The sequence below is a fragment of the Oncorhynchus masou genome, chromosome 24, assembly GCF_036934945.1.
Source record: "Oncorhynchus masou masou isolate Uvic2021 chromosome 24, UVic_Omas_1.1, whole genome shotgun sequence".
Taxonomy (NCBI): domain Eukaryota; kingdom Metazoa; phylum Chordata; class Actinopteri; order Salmoniformes; family Salmonidae; genus Oncorhynchus; species Oncorhynchus masou.
The window spans coordinates 74,155,373-74,175,722 of NC_088235.1; the positions used below are offsets into that span (position 1 = coordinate 74,155,373).

The 20,350-nt window shown below is 41.2% G+C and overlaps 1 protein-coding gene across 1 annotated transcript; it reads right to left on the bottom strand.

Annotated features, from left to right (window-relative positions):
* Window positions 1-521: 521 nt before the first annotated feature.
* LOC135511437 (excitatory amino acid transporter 5-like) lies at window positions 522-16,706 on the bottom strand. The gene is made up of 11 exons (XM_064932944.1): window positions 16,449-16,706; window positions 14,295-14,374; window positions 13,196-13,411; window positions 9,415-9,457; window positions 7,360-7,567; window positions 5,523-5,622; window positions 3,446-3,679; window positions 2,554-2,748; window positions 2,042-2,176; window positions 1,711-1,813; window positions 522-1,354 (listed from the first exon to the last, which is right to left on the bottom strand). The coding sequence occupies exons 1-11, from the start codon at window positions 16,704-16,706 to the stop codon at window positions 1,199-1,201; spliced, it is 1,728 nt and encodes a 575-aa protein (XP_064789016.1). The 3' UTR covers window positions 522-1,198.
* Window positions 16,707-20,350: the final 3,644 nt, after the last annotated feature.

Consider the following 20,350-nt stretch of genomic DNA (forward strand, 5'->3'; position numbering starts at 1 on the left):
CCGGTCAAAAGCATGCCATTTACAACAAGTTAATCTTCCATACCCAAATGGCTAGTAGGTCAGTAATGTCCTTGTGGATGACAAAGGCACTGTAAACTCAAGCACTGTAATCTCAAGCACTTAAAGCCAAAAGACCCTCCCTCGTAATCCTTCTTCTTTGTCCAAGTCTTCACCGTGACTTAATCTCTCACTAACACCGGAGGCACATGCGTGTGCCTGCCGTCCAAAGGGCTTCATACTCATGGCTTCCTCATGTCCTAACTAACTGGATTAATCACTGAAAGGAACTCGCATCCATGACGTTGCATTTGATTACAACATATAGATACACCAGAAATCAAGCAATTTAAAACAAAAAAAATATTTTTCAAATAACTACAATAAATGAATCGGAAGAAACAACGTACTTCCGTGAGTACTATGTTGCTATGGTTGAGGGAAGAATGGTATGGTAGTTTGTCTGTGTGCCTTGGAAAACAAAATGGTTTCTTGTCTGTGTAGATAAATGACTTAATCTTGCGGACAAGTGACATTTTTTATTTAAGGCAACATTACATTTAGGTTTTTGAATACAAGAAAAGCAGGGTCACATACAAAAAAAGATCATCAGACGACGTGTTTTGAATTAAACAACATTTCCCCTCCTGTACTTTCCCTTTAGATTGTTGAAACTGCCAATAAATGTTAGGCGCATTAAATAGAAGACGAAGTTGAGTGAAATGAGTTTATTGCCATTGACCCAGAATGTCCAGTATGACCCGACAGTAGACCTACTTCCTTTGCATGCAAAAAAATAAAATCAAGCCAAACAAGTTGTTCAAAATGCATACCTGCATGCTGTTATTATGACTGTCACATGGACCATAGAGACCATGGAGAGGGACAGTGAGAAAAAAACATCCAGTGAATCCACAGCACGTTGGACGACTCGAGTTAATAGCAAGAGCCAATACCACATAGACAAGGTCGTAGTAGTACATTTGGGCGATTCCTAACTCATCACTGTTTAACTTTTAATTATTTATTTTTTAAATAAAAGGTCTTTGTGGAAAACACTGATTTGTCCATTACAGTGTCACCGACAAAGCGATAAGTGCACCAAAGCAGGAGCAGGTTCTTTCAGTACTGTTTCATGGCACGAGTAGGGGAAAAGTGCACCAAAGTTGTCCATCATTTGAGGTTAATGTATTTCCAGGAGTTAAACTTGACAGATGTTGTAGTAGATGGTAGGCCTCTCATTGACTGTGGCCCCCATCACATCATAGCAGCAGTCCTGCTTGTGCAGAGGCAGCTCGGTCATAGGCACACCATTCTGCATGTTGTGAGAGTTCTGTGTGCCATATGAAGGTTGTGACTAGGGAGGAACACACACACACACACACACACACACACACACACACACACACACACACACACACACACCACACCCACACCCACACCCACACCCACACACACACCCACACACACACACACACACACTTATCAGTATCTCTGTCATAAGTGACAAACTGTGCAGACATTGAGGTCTAGATTCACATGACGTATTGATTTCAGATTGATAAATGTTTAACCCTGGTTGGCAGACACATTTGATCAATTAAAGACAATCATTATTATGTGCAGGGCCTCTGATACCTCACAAGACAGGAGCTTAGGACTATAACTCAATTGTTATGATGTGGTTGCGGCTAGACAGTGACAGCTGCCTACCTTGCCAGTAGGTCTGCGAGGAAAGTCTTTCCGACATAAGTGGCCGATGATTCCTACTGCCAGGGCGTCTCCCAGCACGTTGATCATGGTTCGGAATCTGTCCCTGAGAGGACAGGGAATACAAAAGCTCCAGAGGTCAGCCTCTCACTCCAACCAAAAAACGTTTGCTTCTTGAATGCAGAAACAATTTAAGATTTCCTTTGACATATGAATGAATTCACTTTTTATCCATAAAATGTTCTGTCGTTTCAGTCACTATTAACATGTGGTATGGTATATGTTCCATTATGTAGATATTGAATATGACTAATTGTTGTCATAGTGAACTTACAGTACCCAGTCGATGGACACAATGAGAGTGATGTCATCAGGTGGCAGACCCACTGATGTCAGCACAATCACCATGGTGACGAGGCCAGCCTGGGGGATCCCAGCAGCACCTATGCTGGCAGCTGTAGCTGTTATACTTTGAACAGAGACCAACACAATCAATTACTCCGCTAAGAAGGTGCATTACAATATTGTCCTGCCATGGTTAATATGATATGAGCTATACCCTTTAAAAAGTTCAAAAACAGTGACCAAATCTCATCATGAAAAACATCACATTAATGTTGTACAGTGACATTCCCATGTAGTTGTGTGAAACTGGTCATATCAGGATGTTACTTTTTGTGAAATGGTTATAGTCCTGGCACCCAGAAACCAAGACTGTCATGGCAGACTACACAGACCGGTTACTGCTTTTGAGTTAGGACTCAAAGTTCCCCCCCGTATATGGACTGGGTAGCTTTATGAGAAGGTTTACATGAGAATTGGAGTGATTTGAAACCCCATACATACCTAATGGTGACCAGCTGGCTAAAGTCCAGCTCATAATCGTTGACCTGGGCGATAAAGATGGCCGCCACGGCTTCGTAAAGAGCTGTTCCGTCCATGTTAATGGTGGCGCCCACAGGCAGCACGAAGCGTGCTATCTGGCGATCCACATTGCAGTTCTCCAGCAAACACTTCATAGTAATGGGCAGAGTGGCAGAACTTAAGAGAGAGAGAGAGTTGAGTTAAGGGATTATTCTAACTGATATCCTCTGGATATATTATTGTTTGTTTTCCTCCATTTGGAATAGTTTCATTTACACTACTTAATTACAGCAATCAGCTTTCATGCTTTTTTGTTGTTGTTGTACATTTAGGCTATTATTCTCTTAATACATTTCTGTGCTTGACTGTTCACCTCTAAACACCATAGTGTGGATCAATAGCAACATGATGCAGATGCATTTGAGTAAGTTTTACGAGTTTCAAAGAAAGTGTTTGAAACTGGAGATGATCAATCAAACATTACAATGTTTATAAGGATCCCTCTGGGACAGTGTTCTTCACACCTGGTCCTGGAGGGCAACAGTGTTTGCAAGCTTTTGTCCCAACCCTGCACTAACACACCTGAATCAAATGAATCAGGTGTTATATGACTCAGCTGAATGAAGGGGGGGGGGGGTTACTTTAATTTCAAATTAGGGGGTGAACTGAAATTCGATTCACAAATTGAATAAAGTACATTTGCGATTCAACATGAATTTAATGTCAATTCACTTCCTGCTGAACTGACATAATTAAGAAAGGAATTGACCCCAACCCAGGTTGTTGGTTGCACACTGCAGCCCTGCACACTGCAGCAACCTCCAGGACAGTGAAAAATATCATTGTTTAATGAGAAAATAGGACACAGACAGACCTTGAGGAGGTGGCCAGTGCTATGACCAAGGCTTGAAGCAGGCCTCTGATGAAAGTGAAAGGGTTTTTCCGAGTCAGGATGAGGTAGAAGAAGGGGAGGAGGATGAGGCCGTGGACAAAGAGCCCAGCCAGAACAGTGATAGTGTACCAGCCCAGCTTCTTCCCAAGAGTAGATGGGTCCTGCATGTCCAGGATTTTTCCAGCTACGAGAAATATGATCCCAAATGGAAAATACCTGTCCGGAAATTAAAAAAGGAAGAACTGTGTTTCATTGTTGTTCAAGAAACACCTCCAAAGACTTTCTATACAACCTACATGTAACTGCCAAAATAAAGAAAATCCCAACATAAAGTGTCTTAATAGGGCGTTGGGCCACCATGAGCCAGAATAGCTTCAATGCACCTAAGCATAGATTCTATTGGACGGATGTAACATCATTCTTCCACAAGAAATTCCATCATTTGGTGTTTTGTTGATGGTGGTGGAAAAGGATATCTCAGGCACTATTAAAGAATCTCCCATAAGGGTTCAATTGGGTTAAGAGCTGGTGACGGAGGTGGCCATGGCATATGGTTAATGTCGTTTAAATGCTCATCAAACCATTCAGTGACCACTCGTGGCCTGGGGATGGGGGCACTGTCATCCTATGGGGTCATAGCCATGATAGACAAAACAGCATTTTTATACTTTTTATACACCCTAAACATGAAGGGATGTTAACTGGTTAATTAACTCAGAAACCACACCTGTGTGGAAGCACCTGCTTTCAATATACTTTGTATCCCTCATTTACTCAAGTGTTTCCATTATTTTGGCAGTTACCTATAGGTCAAATGTGTTTTTCCTAATGAGCCGTTTCCACACAGTAAAACAGAATAAAAATAAATACATTGTAATTGAAATAATGCTATGTATTGACCAAATCTCAAAACTGTATTCACAAAAAAAAGAAAACTAAAATTGCCCTGTTGTGTCACGTGAGTTTATTCCTGCCGCTAAAAACATGTCAGAGCCAAGAGCCATTCAAGTCTTTGAGGTCGGTCCTATATCAGCAGAACCTGTGTGGTAAGTGACATCGTACAATATGGCCGGGCCAGTTTCAGGTAAACCTGAGCTGCATGCAATGTGCCTAATGACTGTATATATATATATATAAATTGACAAAGCCATCGATCACATGACACCATTCACTCTTATGTGAAGACTCAATAGCGCATTTAAGCCAAATGAAATTGGTTAAGATGGCGTCTCATGGAGACATAATATTGTTGTCTCTAGTTACCACAACCACAAAGTAAAAACTGGCTATTTCATAAAAGTCATGATTTATTTTGTTGCTTAATAGTTCTAATTTAAGCTTAGGGTTAAACATTGTGGTTAAGGTTAGGTTTAAAATCAGATTTTAAGAAGATACATTTTAGAAATAGGCAGGATTTAGCCATAATTCCGACTTTGTGGCTGTGGCAACTAGTGACGAAACAGTTTGAAATACTCCAGGAAGTGACGTTGCAGGCTAGCTTTAGTGCTTTTTCCCTCTCATTGAGTTACTCAAGTTGAAGGCCGACTGGGGTACTGCAAGCTGCCATTAGCAACTAAATGATCAATTATTGGTACCATGGTTGTATTCGATTTTACCCAAAGATTGTCATTTTTTCTAGTCACTATAATGGGGGATCCTGTTTTCTGCAAACAATGCCTGCAGTACCACGGTCGGCCTTGAACCGCTGTGGCTTCAATGAGAGGGGGCAGTCATTCTGCCCTGGTGGTGCCAGAGGCCCCTGGGATAAGTCACTGTTGACCCTGAGCACAGGGTGAGCTACTCCTGCTTGACTAATCCTTGGCATGTGCAGTTCGCTGCTGGGTGGAACGAAGCAAGATCGTCGCCTGACTTCTCCACCAAAGCTTGACCACAAGACAATGACCCCATTCTCACCACATGCCCGTGTACAGGTCGTAACCTCAGAAAGTCACACTGAATGGACATCACATCCACAAACCTGGTGTTGCCATTCTCTAAACCACTGAGCCAGTGGAACCATGATAATGTAAACTATTGATAAAGCTCGACTTCCACTTACCAAACAGCAGTGTTGATGATTTTCATGACACATTCGTTGATACACTGACACAAGTTAACTAGTGGTGCTCCTCTCTCGCCTATTTTCCCCAGTAACAGCCCTAAAAAAAGCAAAATTAAAATGATTTAGATAGAGATGGATACATATACAGTTGAAGTCGGAAGTTTACATAGACTTAGGTTGGAGTCATTAAAACTAGTTTTTCAACCACTCCACAAATTTCTTGTTAACAAACTATAGCTTTGGCAAGTCGGCTAGGATATCTACTTTGTGCATGACACAAGTCATTTTTCCAACAATTGTTTACAGACAGATTATTTCACTTATAAATTCACTGTATCACAATTCCAGTGGGTCAGAAGTTCACATACACTAAGTTGACTGTGCCTTTAAACAACTTGTAAAATTCCAGAAAATGATGTCATGGCTTTAGAAGCTTCTGATAGGCTAATTGACACAATTTGTATCAATTGGAGGTGTACCTGTGGATGTATTTCAAGGCCTACCTTCAAACTCAGTGCCTCTTTGCTTCATGGGGAAATCAAAAGAAATCAGCCAAGACCTCAGAAAAACATTTGTAGACCTCCACAAGTTTGGTTCATCCTTGGGAGCAATTTCCAAAGGCCTGAAGGTACCACGTTCATCTGTACAAACAATAGTACGCAAGTATAAACACCATGGGACCACGCAGCCGTCATACCGCTCAGGGAGGAGACGCGTTCTGTCTCCTGTAGATGAACGTACTTTCGTGAGAAAAGTGCAAATCAATCCCAGGACAACAGCAAAGGACCTTGTGAAGATGCTGGAGGAAACAGGTACAAAAGTATCTATATCCACAGTAAAACTAGTCCTAATTTGACACAACCTGAAAGACCACTCAGCAAGGAAGAAGCCACTGCTCCAAAACCGCCATAAAAAAAGCCAGACTACGGTTTGCACATGGGGACAAAGATCATACTTTTTGGAGAAATGTCCTCTGGTCTGATGAAACAGAAATAGAACTATTTGGTCATAATGACCATCATTATGGTTGGAGGAAAAAGGGGGAGGCTTGCAAGCTGAAGAACACCATCCCAACCGTGAAGCATGGGGGTGGCAGCATCATGTTGTGGGGGTGCTTTGCTGCAGGAGGGACTGGTGAACTTCACAAAATAGATGAGGAAGTAATGTGGATATATGTGGATATATTGAAGCAACATCTCAAGACATCAATCATGAAGTTAAAGCTTGGTCGCAAATGGGTCTTCCAAATGGACAATAACGCCAAGCATACTTCCAAAGTTGTGGTAAAATGGCTTAAGGACAACAAAGTCAAGGTACTGGAGTGGCCATCACAAAGCCCTGATCTCAATCCTATAGAAGATTCTTGTGCAAAACTGAAAAAGCGTGTGCGAGCAAGGAGGCCTACAAACCTGACTCAGTTACACCAGCTCTGTCAGGAGGAATGGGTCAAAATTCACCCAACTTATTGTGGGAAGCTTGTGGAATGGCTACCCAAAACATTTGATCCAAGTTAAACAATTTAAAGGCAATGCTACCAAATACTAATTGAGTGTATGTAACTTCTGACCCACTGGGAATGTGATGAAAGAAATAAAAGCTGAAATAAATAATTCTCTCTACTATTATTCTGACATGTTCACATTCTTAAAATAAAGTGGTGATCCTAACTGACCTATAACAGGGAATTTCTAATAGGATTAAATGTCAGAAATGGTGAAAAACCGAGTTTAAATGTAATTGGCTAAGGTGTATGTAAACTTCTGACTTCAACTGTAGCATTGATACAGAAAATAAGAAAAAAGATAAAAGAAAATAGAAGATAAACTGTCTTTACCCATGGTGGCAGAGAAGATGACAATCCCCAGCACGTTCATCTGTTGGCTGCTGCCAGCTCTGGTCTTGTAGTGAATCTCAGGAGGTGGAGTGAGCTCCAGGAACACCGTCCTACCAGTGGGGCCACTATCGTCAGGCATGATGTACACAAAGTTGGGCTGCACTGTGACTCTGGGGACTTTCAGGATACGGACCATATCTGTTTTGTACTGGATCAATAAGAACATTGCAGATGAGGAAGGTGATTTAAAGTACAATACCCATAAGCTGTAGGGATTTGTCTTGACTTGTTAATCACTACCAATGGAAGGTCTTCTATGTCTGGCATATTATTAAATAAACAATGGTACAGTGCCTATAGAAAGTATTCATACCCCTTGACGTGTTGCACATTTTCTTGTGTTACAACTTGAATTCAAAATGGATTAAATAAATAAAACATCTCACCCATCTACACAATACCCCATAACAAAGTGAAAACCAGTTTTTAGAAATGTTTGCAAATTTATTGAAAATGAAATACAGAAATATCTCATTTACATAAGTATTCACACCCCTGAGTCAATACATGTTAGAATCACCTTTTGCAGCGATTACAGCTTTTAGTCTTTGAGAGGTAAGTCTCTAAGAGCTTTGCACACCTAAATTGTACAATATTTGCAAATTATTCTTTAAAAGATTGTTCAAGCTCTGTCAAGTTGGTTGTTGATCATTGCTAGACTGCCATTTTCAAGTCTTGCCATAGGCTTTCAAGCCGATTTAAGTCAAAACTGTGACTAGGCCACTCAAGAACATTCAATGACGTCTTGGTAAGCAACTCCTATGTATATTTGACCTTGTATTTTAGGTTATTGTCCTGCTGAAAGGTGAATTTGTCTATCAGTGTCTGTTGGAAAGCACACTGAAAAAGCTTTTCCTCTAGAATTTTGCCTGCGCTTAGCTCTATTCGGTTTATTTTTATCTTAAAAATCTCCCTAGTCCTTGCCGATTACAAGCATATCCATAACATGATGCAGCCACCACCATGCTTGAAAATATGAAGAGTGGCACTCAGTGATGTGTTGTGTTGGATTTTCCCAAAACATAACGCTTTATATTCAGGATATAAAGTTAATTTCTTTGCCACATTTTTTGCAGTTTTACTTTAGTGCCTTATTACAAATAGGATGCATGTTTTGGAATATTTGTTATTCTGTGGAGGTGTCCTTCTTTTCACACTGTCATTTGGGTTAGCATTGTGGAGTAACTACAATGTTGTTGACCCATCCTCAGTTTTCTCCTATCACAGCCATTAAAAGTTTCCTTCCTTACCGGCAACTGAGTTAGGAAAAGCACCTGTATCTTTGTAGTGACTGGGTTTATTGATGCAAGTGTAATTAACAACTTCACCATACTCAAAGTGATATTCAATGGCTGCTTTTTATTTTAACCTATCTACCTATAAGCTATCGATATCTTTAAGCTATCGATATCTGGCATGGGCTCAATTCATCGCATCTACCGATATCACCCTTCCGCATCTCCGGTGTTTGTCAGACCATGATACTTCCCGAAAACCTGTCTTCTCACGAAAAGTCTGTAGCGTCCGAACTGTTTGGCCTACAAACTCTCACGAACATGGTGGTGGGTGTTCTCTGTTTTGCTCTACGACCCCCACAAGTGTCACGGGACTCATCTAAAGTCGGTCCAGCCTCTTCTGCCTACTTCTGTGTGCAGTGTACGAACAGTTTGGGATACACACTAACACACTCTTTTGAAAGGTGAGACTCTTCACAATCATGTACATGTCGGTTGTATTGCTCTATCAACAAAGGGATTGAATTACTTATTGACTAAAGACATTTCAACTTTTCATTTTTAATGAATTTGTAAAAATGTCTAAAAACATAATTCCACTTTGACATTATGGGGTTAAGGTGACACAAAATCTTAATTTCATATATTTAAAATTCAGGCTGTAGCACAACAAAATGTGGAAAAAGTCAAGGGGTGTGAATACTTTCTGAAGTCACTCTCTAATGTGTCATACTGTACATTAGCATTGGACTGGTGTTACCTGTTGAAATGTCGCCTCAATAAGATTGGAAGGAACCATATTCCTGTAAAAAGAGGATGTTATAATTTAGCTTAGCATGTTGATATGTTGGTGCATACAGTCAGGGTAAAACGCATGGCTATTCATTCCTGATCAGTATTTGTAAGGTCACGTGTAATTATTACCGTATAAGAGGGAATCATAATAATTCCAACTTGATAAGTATGATCATGTCGAACAAGCTTTTTCAACCTTTTGAATCAAATCTGTTTATTTGTCATGTGCGCCGAATAGAACAGGTGTGGTAGACCTTACAGTAAAATGCATACTTACATGCTCTAACCAATAGTGCAAAAAAAAGGTGTAGGTAAAGAAATAAAACAACAGTAAAAGGACAGGCTATATACAGTAGCGAGGCTATTGTCACAGTAATTTGTGAGCCATTTGTCATTTGTGAGCCATGCAAAGGAAAGTGGTCCCCTGCAGTCTAATCATTGATGTGTATTCCACAGAATGTATAGAAGTGATGAATACACCTTTTGATGTATGTCTGCATAAAGTGAAGCTTTTTGACAATACAAAACATATTTTATGAATTGAAGTATTTTAAGGTTTAAAGTATTTGCATGGGCCAAACAATGACTATGCCTCTGCAAAGAAATGAAGAACTTGTGAAGTGTCTTCGTTTTACATCAGTGAACACTAGAGGCAATTTGCCCCCTACGTTATCAGTTTTTACTCTGGCTCTCCTCTATTCCTCTCTTTACTCTGCAGTGTCAGAGGTCGAGTTAATAAGTGGATGAAGAGGGCAGGCGACTCCTGCGAGGGCCCTTAAAAGAGGGAAGTACTTTCAGACAGGCACGAGCCAGAAGCCCTCCTGACGTGTGCCGGTGAAGCAATCCTCCACGAAGATCATTTGTATCCTCGCTGTTCATGACTGGGTTCATCTGTAAATCATCCCTTTTGGACAACTAAAATTTTTTTCATCACCCCTGTCAGTTAACTGGATTGTGTGTATGTGTGTGTGCGTCCCAACCTCCTGAGATAGTTGTTGCTACTGTGTAGGACTACCAAGCATAGACAACAATAGGTCGAAGCATGCATATCAGGCCTATGGTACTGTACTTAACAGGACTGGAGTCAATATATCCCCCCCAAAAATTTAAACAGGGAAAAAAACGCTTTGAATTTACATGACCAAGTTACATGTCTTTATCATATTTATTTATTTGTATTCATTTACATTTTTTTAAATTGAATAATTACCAGAAGTAGGTATTTGGACTGGAATGTCTACTGAAGTTCTTAATTTTAGTGAGGAAAATAAACATTTTGATTAACACCCAAACAATAGATCTCACTTTAAGATATAGCCTTGGACTTCAGCATGTCTTGTATTACAGTGAAAGCCAATAACGCAGCTCCCAGTTTTTTTGGTGACATTTTCATCATTATCAGGTGAACAGTTTAGAAATTACGGCACTTTTTGTACATACCCGTTTTAGAGTACCAAATTCACTTATATGTGTATTAAATTAGTCAAAAGTTTAGTATTTGGTCCCATAATCCTAGCATGCAATGACTACATCAAGCTTGTGACCCTACCAACTTGGATCCATTTGCTATTTGTTTTGATTGTGTTTCAGATAATTTTGTTGCTAATAAGAATGAACGGCATTTATGCCTCTAACTTTTGCACTCATCATTATTCATGATTCATTCTGGATTATCAGTAATCGTGGTAGCATCCACATGAATGTAGAAGTGTTTAAGAAACATATGAAATTATTATTTACAATAAAAGTGACTCCAAAATGACACAATACATTATTGACAATTAATTTCTATTGGGCACAAAATAATCTGAAACACAACCAAAACAAACGGAAAATGCATCTAACAAATTTGCAGAGTCACAAGCTTGACGTAGTCATTGCGTGCTATGAATATGGGACCAAATACTTAAGTTTTTACTACTCTAATATACATATAAGTGAATTTGTCCCAATACTTTTGGCACAGTAAAATGGACTATGTAGTTTCTAAACGGTTTACCCGATATGGATGAAAATAAGATGAAATTAAAGCTGACAGTCTTCTCTTTAACCTTGTAGTCATTATATCACTTCAAATGCTGGAGTACAGAGCCAAAACAACATACACACAATTGTCACTGTCCCAATACAGTGGAGCTCACTGTAGAAACTGGCAGTCTGGTTGTGGGTGCTAGATTTGCCGCCAGCACCGAATGGGGCCATGCCACAGGATTGCCGGCTTCTAAATCTAGTCTCAACTCCCTTCATCCAAGACACACTGCTGTAACAAATCCAACTTACTCCTGAAAGCACTTTCTGGAAATCAATATCTGGAGTCTGACTGAGGAGTGCCTTCCATCTGGCCACTCAACGATGTTTTGGGTTGAGGGTGCTGTGACTTTTGCCCGCGCTACATAGGGATACATTGGTCCGCTAATGCAGGACTATGTTACAGCCTTATTCTAAAATTGATTAAATTGTTTTCCTCATCAATCTACACACAGTACTCCATAATGAGAAAGCAAAAACAGGTTTTCAGAACTGTTTGCAAATGTATAAAATAAAAAATAAAAATATCACATTTACATAAGTAAACTCTACAAGCTTGGCGCACCTGTATTTGGGGAGTTTCTCCCATTCTTCTCTGCAGATCCTCTCAAGCTCGATCAGGTTGGAGGAGAGCTTTGCTGCAAAGCTATTTTCAGGTCTCTCCAGAGATGTTCGATTGGGTTCAAGTCTGGGCTCTGGCTGGGCCACTCAAGGACATTCAGAGACTTATCTCGAAGCCACTCCTGTGTGGTCTTGGCTGTGTACTTAGGGTCATTGTCCTGTTAGAAGGTGAACCTTCACCCCAGTTTGAGGTCCTGTGTGCTCTGGTGCAGGTTTTCATCAAGGATCTCTCTGTCCTTTGCTCCGTCCATCTTTCCCTCGATCCTGACTAGTCTACCAGTCCCTGGTTGGTGGAGCGCTGCTGAGGTGGTTGTCCTTCTGGAAGGTTCTCCCATCTCCACAGAGGAACTCTGGAGCATTGTCAGAGTGACCATCGGGTTCTTGGTCACCTCCCTAACCAATGCCCTTCTCCCGCGATTGCTTGATTTGGCCGAGTGGCCAGCTCTAGGAAGAGTCTTGGTGGTTCCAAACTTCTCCCATCTAGGAATGATGGAGGCACTGTGTTCTTGGGGACCTTCAATGCTGCAGAAATGTTTTGTTACCCTTCACCAGATCTGTGCCTCGACACAATCCTGTCTCGGAGCTCTACGGACAATTCCTTCGACCTCATGGCTTGATTTTTGCACTGACATGCACTGTCAACAGTGGGACCTTATATACAGGTGTGTGCCTTTCCAAATTATGTCCAATCAATTGATATTACCACAGGTGTACTCCCATCAAGTTGTAGAAACATCTCAAGGATGATCAATGGGAACAGGATGCTACTGAGCTCAATTTCGAGTCTCATAGCAAAAGGTCTGAATACATTTCTATTTTTTATTTTTATGAATTGGAAAAAATGTCTTAAAACCTGTTTTTGCTTTGTCATTATGGGGTATGGTGTGTAGATGGATGAGAATTGTATTCTTATTTAATCAATTTTAGAATAAGGCTGTAATGTAACAAAATGTATAAAAATAGAAGGGGTCTGAATACTTTCCAAATGCATTGTAGCAGGGCCATTCCACGAATGAGTGCCTTTTACATCCCTTTGATATTTTAAGTAGAAATCACACTTCAGTTTTGCTTCTGGTTTTTCGTTATTGGTCACTCACCTAATGAGATCTAGCAAGGCATCAGCAGAAGTCATGACGGGCCCTCCTCCTAGCCTGTTGCTGTCCATCTCAGTGCCCACCCCGGGCTTGATGATGATCACCAGTAGGATACCCACCACCACCGCAATGAAGGTGGTCCACAGGTAGTAGGTCACAGTGAGAACACCCACACGACAACAGGCTTTGGACTCCATAGACGACAGGCCTGACATTAAACTGTAGAGAGAGAAAAAAAGAGAGAGGATTGGTTAGGATGAAATAAGGAAAACATGCAATAAAAATGGCCCAATAATTGCTCAGGTGCCTAAATTGGTACCCACATATGGATCCATTCTAGTGAGTGATTAAAGGAAACTAAGGAGAATGTGGATCTAAGTGAGATCTAATGAACATTTCTATTGAAGTGGCAGAAGGACACCTTTTCAAGTGTTTGTTGTCAGCACTACTTCCTATACTACCTAACCAAACATAGCAGGCATAAAATAAATGCCTGAAACTAGATCCCTTACATACTGGTATTGACAAGAACATAAAATAAAACTGTGGGGGGAGGTTCTCTTCTGCACTGTGCAACCAATCCAGTAAATGTGGAGGAGGAGTTAAAATGGAGCGTCGCCTTGTTTCCATGTCCTCTGAAAACCGGAATATCTGGTTTTTGGGGAATTGGCAGAGGCTATATACTATCTGACAGTTGTAATATAACTGGAACCTGTCATGTTATGTCGACCATATGGAATATACTGAAATCTGGTTTCTAAAGTCTTGTTTAGTGGTAATGTTTTAATCCCCATTCAACTTGAATGAAGATGTGATGTCATTACCTGTCTATAGGGGGTAGCGACTATCATTGGGTGCGGTGTGATAACATCAAAAGTCATCCTGCAGTCAGCATTCTCTCCAAGTCATTTAACACCTCGTCCAGTTATGCACTTTTCTCAAAAGTCACTTTTGAGGCTGGTTCTTTTTTGTGGTGTGTGAAATATATTCAATCAACAATAGAGGAATTCTCAGTGAAGATTAAATTATACTTTTATTACTCTATTGCTGGTTGAATATGCAACCATATTACTGGAAAGAAGTTGACATTAAAGATGTTTACCTGGACGTGATGAGGGGGAGGATCAGCATTTTGAGCACTCTCATGAGAAGTTCTCCAGGGAATGAAAAATAAATCTTAGCCTGGAAGGGGAAATCAGAAGAAACATTCATGTTAATTAATGTAAGTAGGGATGAAGCACTCACTCCAAAGCAGTGGCAGCTGGTGACTTAACAGATTTGAGGAGGTTGATTGTTGAAAAAAAGGCCACCTTGAAACACATTCCAAAACTTTGTCTCTTTCCACAGGAGACCCGTTACAATAGTTGGACAGATATTTTTGTTTCAAGTATTCCTGTCTTCTAGAAAAAAAGTGCCCATCAGCACACACTTGGGTGAATGTCAAAAGCCTTTTGCTTGATTCTTCGTGTCCTCTCTCCTAGATTCCTTCTCAAACCACCAAAAGGAGGTCAGAGAAGGTTCCTTCACCTCCAATGCTCCTTCTCCTTCAATGTTTTGAGAAGGGAAATTGAGGAAAAGGCTTTTCAGAGTCACCCCTTGTGAAAAGGCGAAAGGATGTTCTTGGTTTTCAAAATCGTAAAGAAATAACCGTGAATAATATTGGTTGATTCAATCTGGTTCAGATTGGGGGGGGGGGGGGGGGGCGACAGGCCCATCCACTTAACAGCCAGGCTCAGCCAATCAGAATCGGTTTTCCCCTACAAAAGAGCTTTATTACAGACAGAAATACTGCCCCTCCCCCCTCTGACGATCCCGCAGGTGAAGAAGCTGAATGTGGAGGTCCTGAGCTGGCGTGGTTACACGTGGTCTTCAGTTTTAAGGCCGGTTGGACATTCTTTAAAATGGCGTTCTCTGGCAACAGCTCTGGTGGACATTCCTGCAGTCAGCATACCAATTGCACACTCCCTCAAAACTTGAGACATCTGTGGTATTGTGTTGTGTGACAAAACTGCACATTTTAGTGGCCTTTTATTGTCCCCAGCACAAAGTGCATCTGTGTAATGATCAGCTTTAATCAGCTTCTTGATATACCACACCTGTCAGGTGGATGGATTATCTTGACAAAGGATAAAATGCTCACTAACAGAGATGTACCGTAAACAAATTTGTCCACAAAATGTGAAAGAAATAAGCTTTTTGTGCGTATGGAACATTTCTGGGATACTTTATTCAGCACATGGGAACAGCACTTTACATGTTGTGTTTACATTTTTGTTAAGTGTAGTTCTTGGTAGTAACTCCCACAGTCATTTCCTCAGGATAAACCTCCGCTCACTTACAAACATCATCTTTGGGTCATGCGTCACCTCACACACCTGTGATTATCGAGCACACTTTAGGCCATGTTTGCTTTGGCAAGCCAAGTCTCAGTCTGAGATCAAATAATCCCCTTCTCCTGACAGGACTGAGCTTGGATTGACCTCAACTCTCTACTGTTCTGAACATCACATTCCTTTTGTTTTCATGTAAAAGTGGACAGGAAGGGCGTGATAATGTGGGCATACGATACCTATCCTTCTTTACCTTATGAGCACCATAGATGGCCTATAACTCTCTAGGTGTCTACTGTTGTACTCCAACAATATGCTGCATTTCTTTTTCTGAAGCCAGTAATTGGTTCACCATCAATGGCCTAGATTAGAATTTATTCCACAAAATGCGTTGAAAGTGCTACATTTGCATTAGCGGAGAACTTTCCTTTCAGGGACTGAAACACGTTGCTGAGTAGAGGTCATTAACTCCTTCCCTAACAACCACGTATTCAATCAAGGGGATGAATGCATGCTACGAGGGCTGCTCTTCTAGCTGTGCACAGGCTCTCTGTTGCTATAACAATTAACGCAGACCACTTTTCAGGTTCCAGTCCCATCATTTGCTGATGGTGTCGTGCACTAGAAGCCTCTCACAATGGTCCATTACGTCTGCCGGTTGATGTTCTCCAATGCAAACAGGAGCTCTATCGGGCGTTTTAAGTGGAACACTTTCACGGATCCGCCTCATCCGAAAAGAGTGAGAGATGGTCAAACACAGAAATGTACACACTGCCAAGGGAGACACATGGACCTGGCAGACTGGCACTAGAAGCTTCTCTCAATGGTCCATTACGTCTGCCGGTTGATGTTCTCCAATGCAAACACTTCAAATAATCAAGCAGCATTTGCACATGCGTCCGACTTTGTGATAAAGAACCACGTACCTGGGTAGAGAGATGGCTCCCTCTCAACATGAACCCCAGGAGACAGCCGGCCAACACGGCAAAAACCGAGAGTGTCAGCAAGCCGTTGAGCTTCAGATACTCCCTCAGCCACTGTTTCAAGTCAACGACGAAAGTCCTGTGTAAAAATGTCTTGACGCGTTCGTACATGGGTTTCCCCCCAGAGTCTCCTCTTGGAGAATACGTACTATTGTTGTATCGTGTTTCCTTGCCATCTGTGGGCAGTAGTAGCTCCTCCATAGTGCCAAGTCCTTCACTGGGAAGACAGTCAACTTCTTCTGGAGGGTGCAATTAATTTAGCTTACATGGGGATTAAGCCATCGTGGGCTTGTGCAGAGTGAATGCCAGCCAGCCAAAGCCCACAATTAGGGAGAATGTGGAACTAAGAGGCTTACAAACGTGTAACAACATCTAACAAGTATTTGTTGTTAGGTAGCAGGCTGCCATGTTTTTGAACTTCATTGTTTATATCTTGTCATCTCAATCAATCATCAGATTTATTTATAAAGCCCCTTTTACATCAGCAGTTGTCACAAAGTGCTCCCACGTCAACACAGCCTAGACCGCAAAGAGCAAGCAGCGGTGGAAGCAGAAGCACAGTGGAAAAACTAGGCTAAGAACCGAGGATTCATACTGTTCTGGGTAGTCCACCGGGTCAACTGCTTCAACCTTGCTTTTCGCAAAACCTTTAACTTTCTTGGACGAGTTATAGGCTACTGAGGGAAAAGGTTTGATATCCCCATGAATCATGGATTTCATGTAGTAATAGTGTAAAAGGATTCAAGGATGACATGAAGCCCGTCCCAACTTATCCAGAACATTACCTGGTGGAAAGCAGCATAGAGCTGAGATTGGTCCATGGTTCTCACAACCCTTTCACCACCATCTGGCCTCTTTTTTTGCTGTTTGAACAGCCTTTATGCTGATGTCTCTCTAATGAACCTGCTATTCTTAGATTGCCGAAGGCTCCCTTGCCGCGCTAACTTCACAGCTTAATAGGATTTCCCTTGTTTGCAAATGGCTCCTGGTCGTCGTCATGGCTAGATTTACTTCAATACAGGCTCCATGTCCTCTATTGTCATTGGTCAAACGTAATACTACTAGCCACCTAGCCACCAATTTTAGGAAGTTGGCTTTAGCTAGCCCAGATAGGTTCCCAACCTCATAACTAACTACTAAGAAGCCATTTAAGGCTATCAATCAAGTTAGAGTAGCTAGCTTGTCTAACTATCTTAGCTGGGATGCCTTATTGCGAGGTTGGTCGACTTCAGAAAAGCAAGCAATAACTAAATGTACTGAATAAGACTCAAGTTCCTTTCAATATTTGACCCAGATTTGAGCAAAGATTCAGAGAAGCATATTTAGTTTCTTTAAAAAACGAACCCGAATGGCGCAGCAGTCGAAGGCACCTCATCGCATGCAGTGCTAGAGGTGTTACCACAGACCTGGGTTCATTTCCCGGGCTGTGCCACAACCAGCCGTGGCCAGGAGTGCCATAGGACAGTGCACAATTGGCCCAGTGTCGTCCGGGATAGGGCTCATTGCGCTCTACTGACTCCTTGTGGTGGGCCAGGTGCCTGCGGGCTGACCCCGGTCGCCAGTTGTACGGTGGTTCCTACGACACATTGGTGCTGGGTTAAACTGACGGGTGTTAAGGAGCGCGGTTAGGTGGGTCATGTTTCGGGGGACGCATGACTCCACCTTCACCTCTCCCGAGCCCGTTGGGGAGTTGCAGCGATGAGACAAGATTGAAAATTGGGGAGAAAAGGAGGTCAAATACAACAAAAAACTATGAGAAGAACCATTAGTCAGGAGGATACAGGCAGTTCAAGATCTTAGATATGCAGAAAAAGAAAATACATTGGCTTAATGGCTCTAGATTGTAGGAAAAAACTGATTCAGGTGTTCGGGTTAGTATGTTAAAATGCTAAATCCTACAATCTACAGTCGAGTGGCCGAGCCACCCTCCAGCCATCTTCACGTACTTTGTGCCCCCTCCGATATTTGGGGTGCATGACGCCCCCGCTATTGTATGAGGTCCCTCATGGTTCCAGCCCTGCCAGCTTCGCCCCAAATTTGCTCAAATTCGAAGTTGTCATTGTAGTAGCCTCTTATCAAAGAAAACTACATCTTACATACACTGCCAAACTGAACAATTCTGTACCAGGGCCATATTTTATCCAAATTGTGAATAAAATTGAATTTATCAACTGAGATGAAATGGATCCCAATTGAACTGACCCCTTCTCGAACTTTTAAGGATCAGTAGATTAATATTTCTTAAGGTCAATCTCATAAGGTTTGATTGTAATTTTGTTCTAGTTAACAAAACAAATGCACGGCTGCAATCCAGTCAAATCCTATTAGAAGCTGGTTGCATTTGAGTATTGAGCCCAAATGTCAAAGGTGAGGGAGAGAAGGGAACGGAAATGACTGTGAGGAACATATATTTGGTGTGTCAATAAGAGGAAAGGTCAGCCAACAGGTAAGTGATGGAAAACGCAACTGAAAACGGGTTTGAGACGCCTGGAAGGTGGCTGTTCCTTCTTTTCACCTTGATGTGTGGCAAAAGGTATTTAATTCAAGATCTTAATGTGTCCCTGAATGTTGTCTGTGGATTTACAGTTACAGTCGCTAGTGAATGTCTACACAGCCCTTGCAGTCTTCACATTCTGCTACCTTAAATTTAAATCTGAAAAAAGATTACATTTGATTTTTTCCCCTTACCGATCTACACAGAACCGGCTTAGCTCCTTTTATGTTTATTTTTAACCTGACAAACTCCCCAGTCCATTCCGGTGACAAGCATTCCCATGACATGATGCTGCCATAACAATACTTGAAAAAACAGAGGATCAACAACATTGCATAAACTCCACATTACTGGCCTGTATGACAAAGTCAAAAGAAGGAAGCCTGTTTTATGAAATCCACTCCAAATCAACCATTCTGTTTGCAACAAGGCCGTTAAGTAATACTGCAAGACAACACAGCAAAGAAATGAACTTTTTTGCCTAAATTAAAAACTACAGGTTTGGGTCAAATCCAATACAACACAGAGTGAAACCCTCTGTATTTTAAGTATTGCAGTGGCATCATGTTGTGGGTATGCTTGTCACCGGCAAGGACTGGGGAGTTTGTCAAGATCAAAAGAAATATGAAAGGAGCAAAGCCAAAAACAATGGATATAAAAATGTTGCCCTAAGAGTTGTGCAAAATTGGAAGAACCTTTTTCACAACTGAAATGGCTTCCAAAGGTGTTTCCACCAAGTAATAACTCTGGGGTGTGAAGACATACGCAATCAAGACAACTTCATTTTTTGTGTATGAAACTATAATTTTCTTTCACTTTAAAAATATGGAGTAGGTTGTGTCGATTAGGAAAAAAATGTAATCCTTTTTAGGTTTAATTTTAAGGCAGAAACCGTGAAGACTGTGCAAGGGGAGTGTAGACTTACACTAGGCACTGTATCTTTATTATCTACAAATGTTACATAATAATTAACCTATTATAACATTTGATTAACATATTATAACACCCTAATGTTAAAACATTTCATATCCTGTTGGCATTGTCCTATACTGACAGAATCAAGCAATATTAAGTTTAAAAAGGGATGCTTTATCCAATTTAGCTATACATTTACCTAATCTCATGGACCCCTAGAATGTAGTCTACATGGGCTCTATCTTCAGCTGAGTGCAACTAAGTGACAGTATTTATTGTCAAATGCAAGCATATTGGTATACTTTGGTCCAGCACAGGACAGCAGTAATATTTCCTGTTGCCGATCTATATAGCCACATTTGCATTAAGTTATGAGGAGTGGAGTAAACAATATCTCATGGATAGAATGTATGGACCTGGAGAATCAGTGACTGAT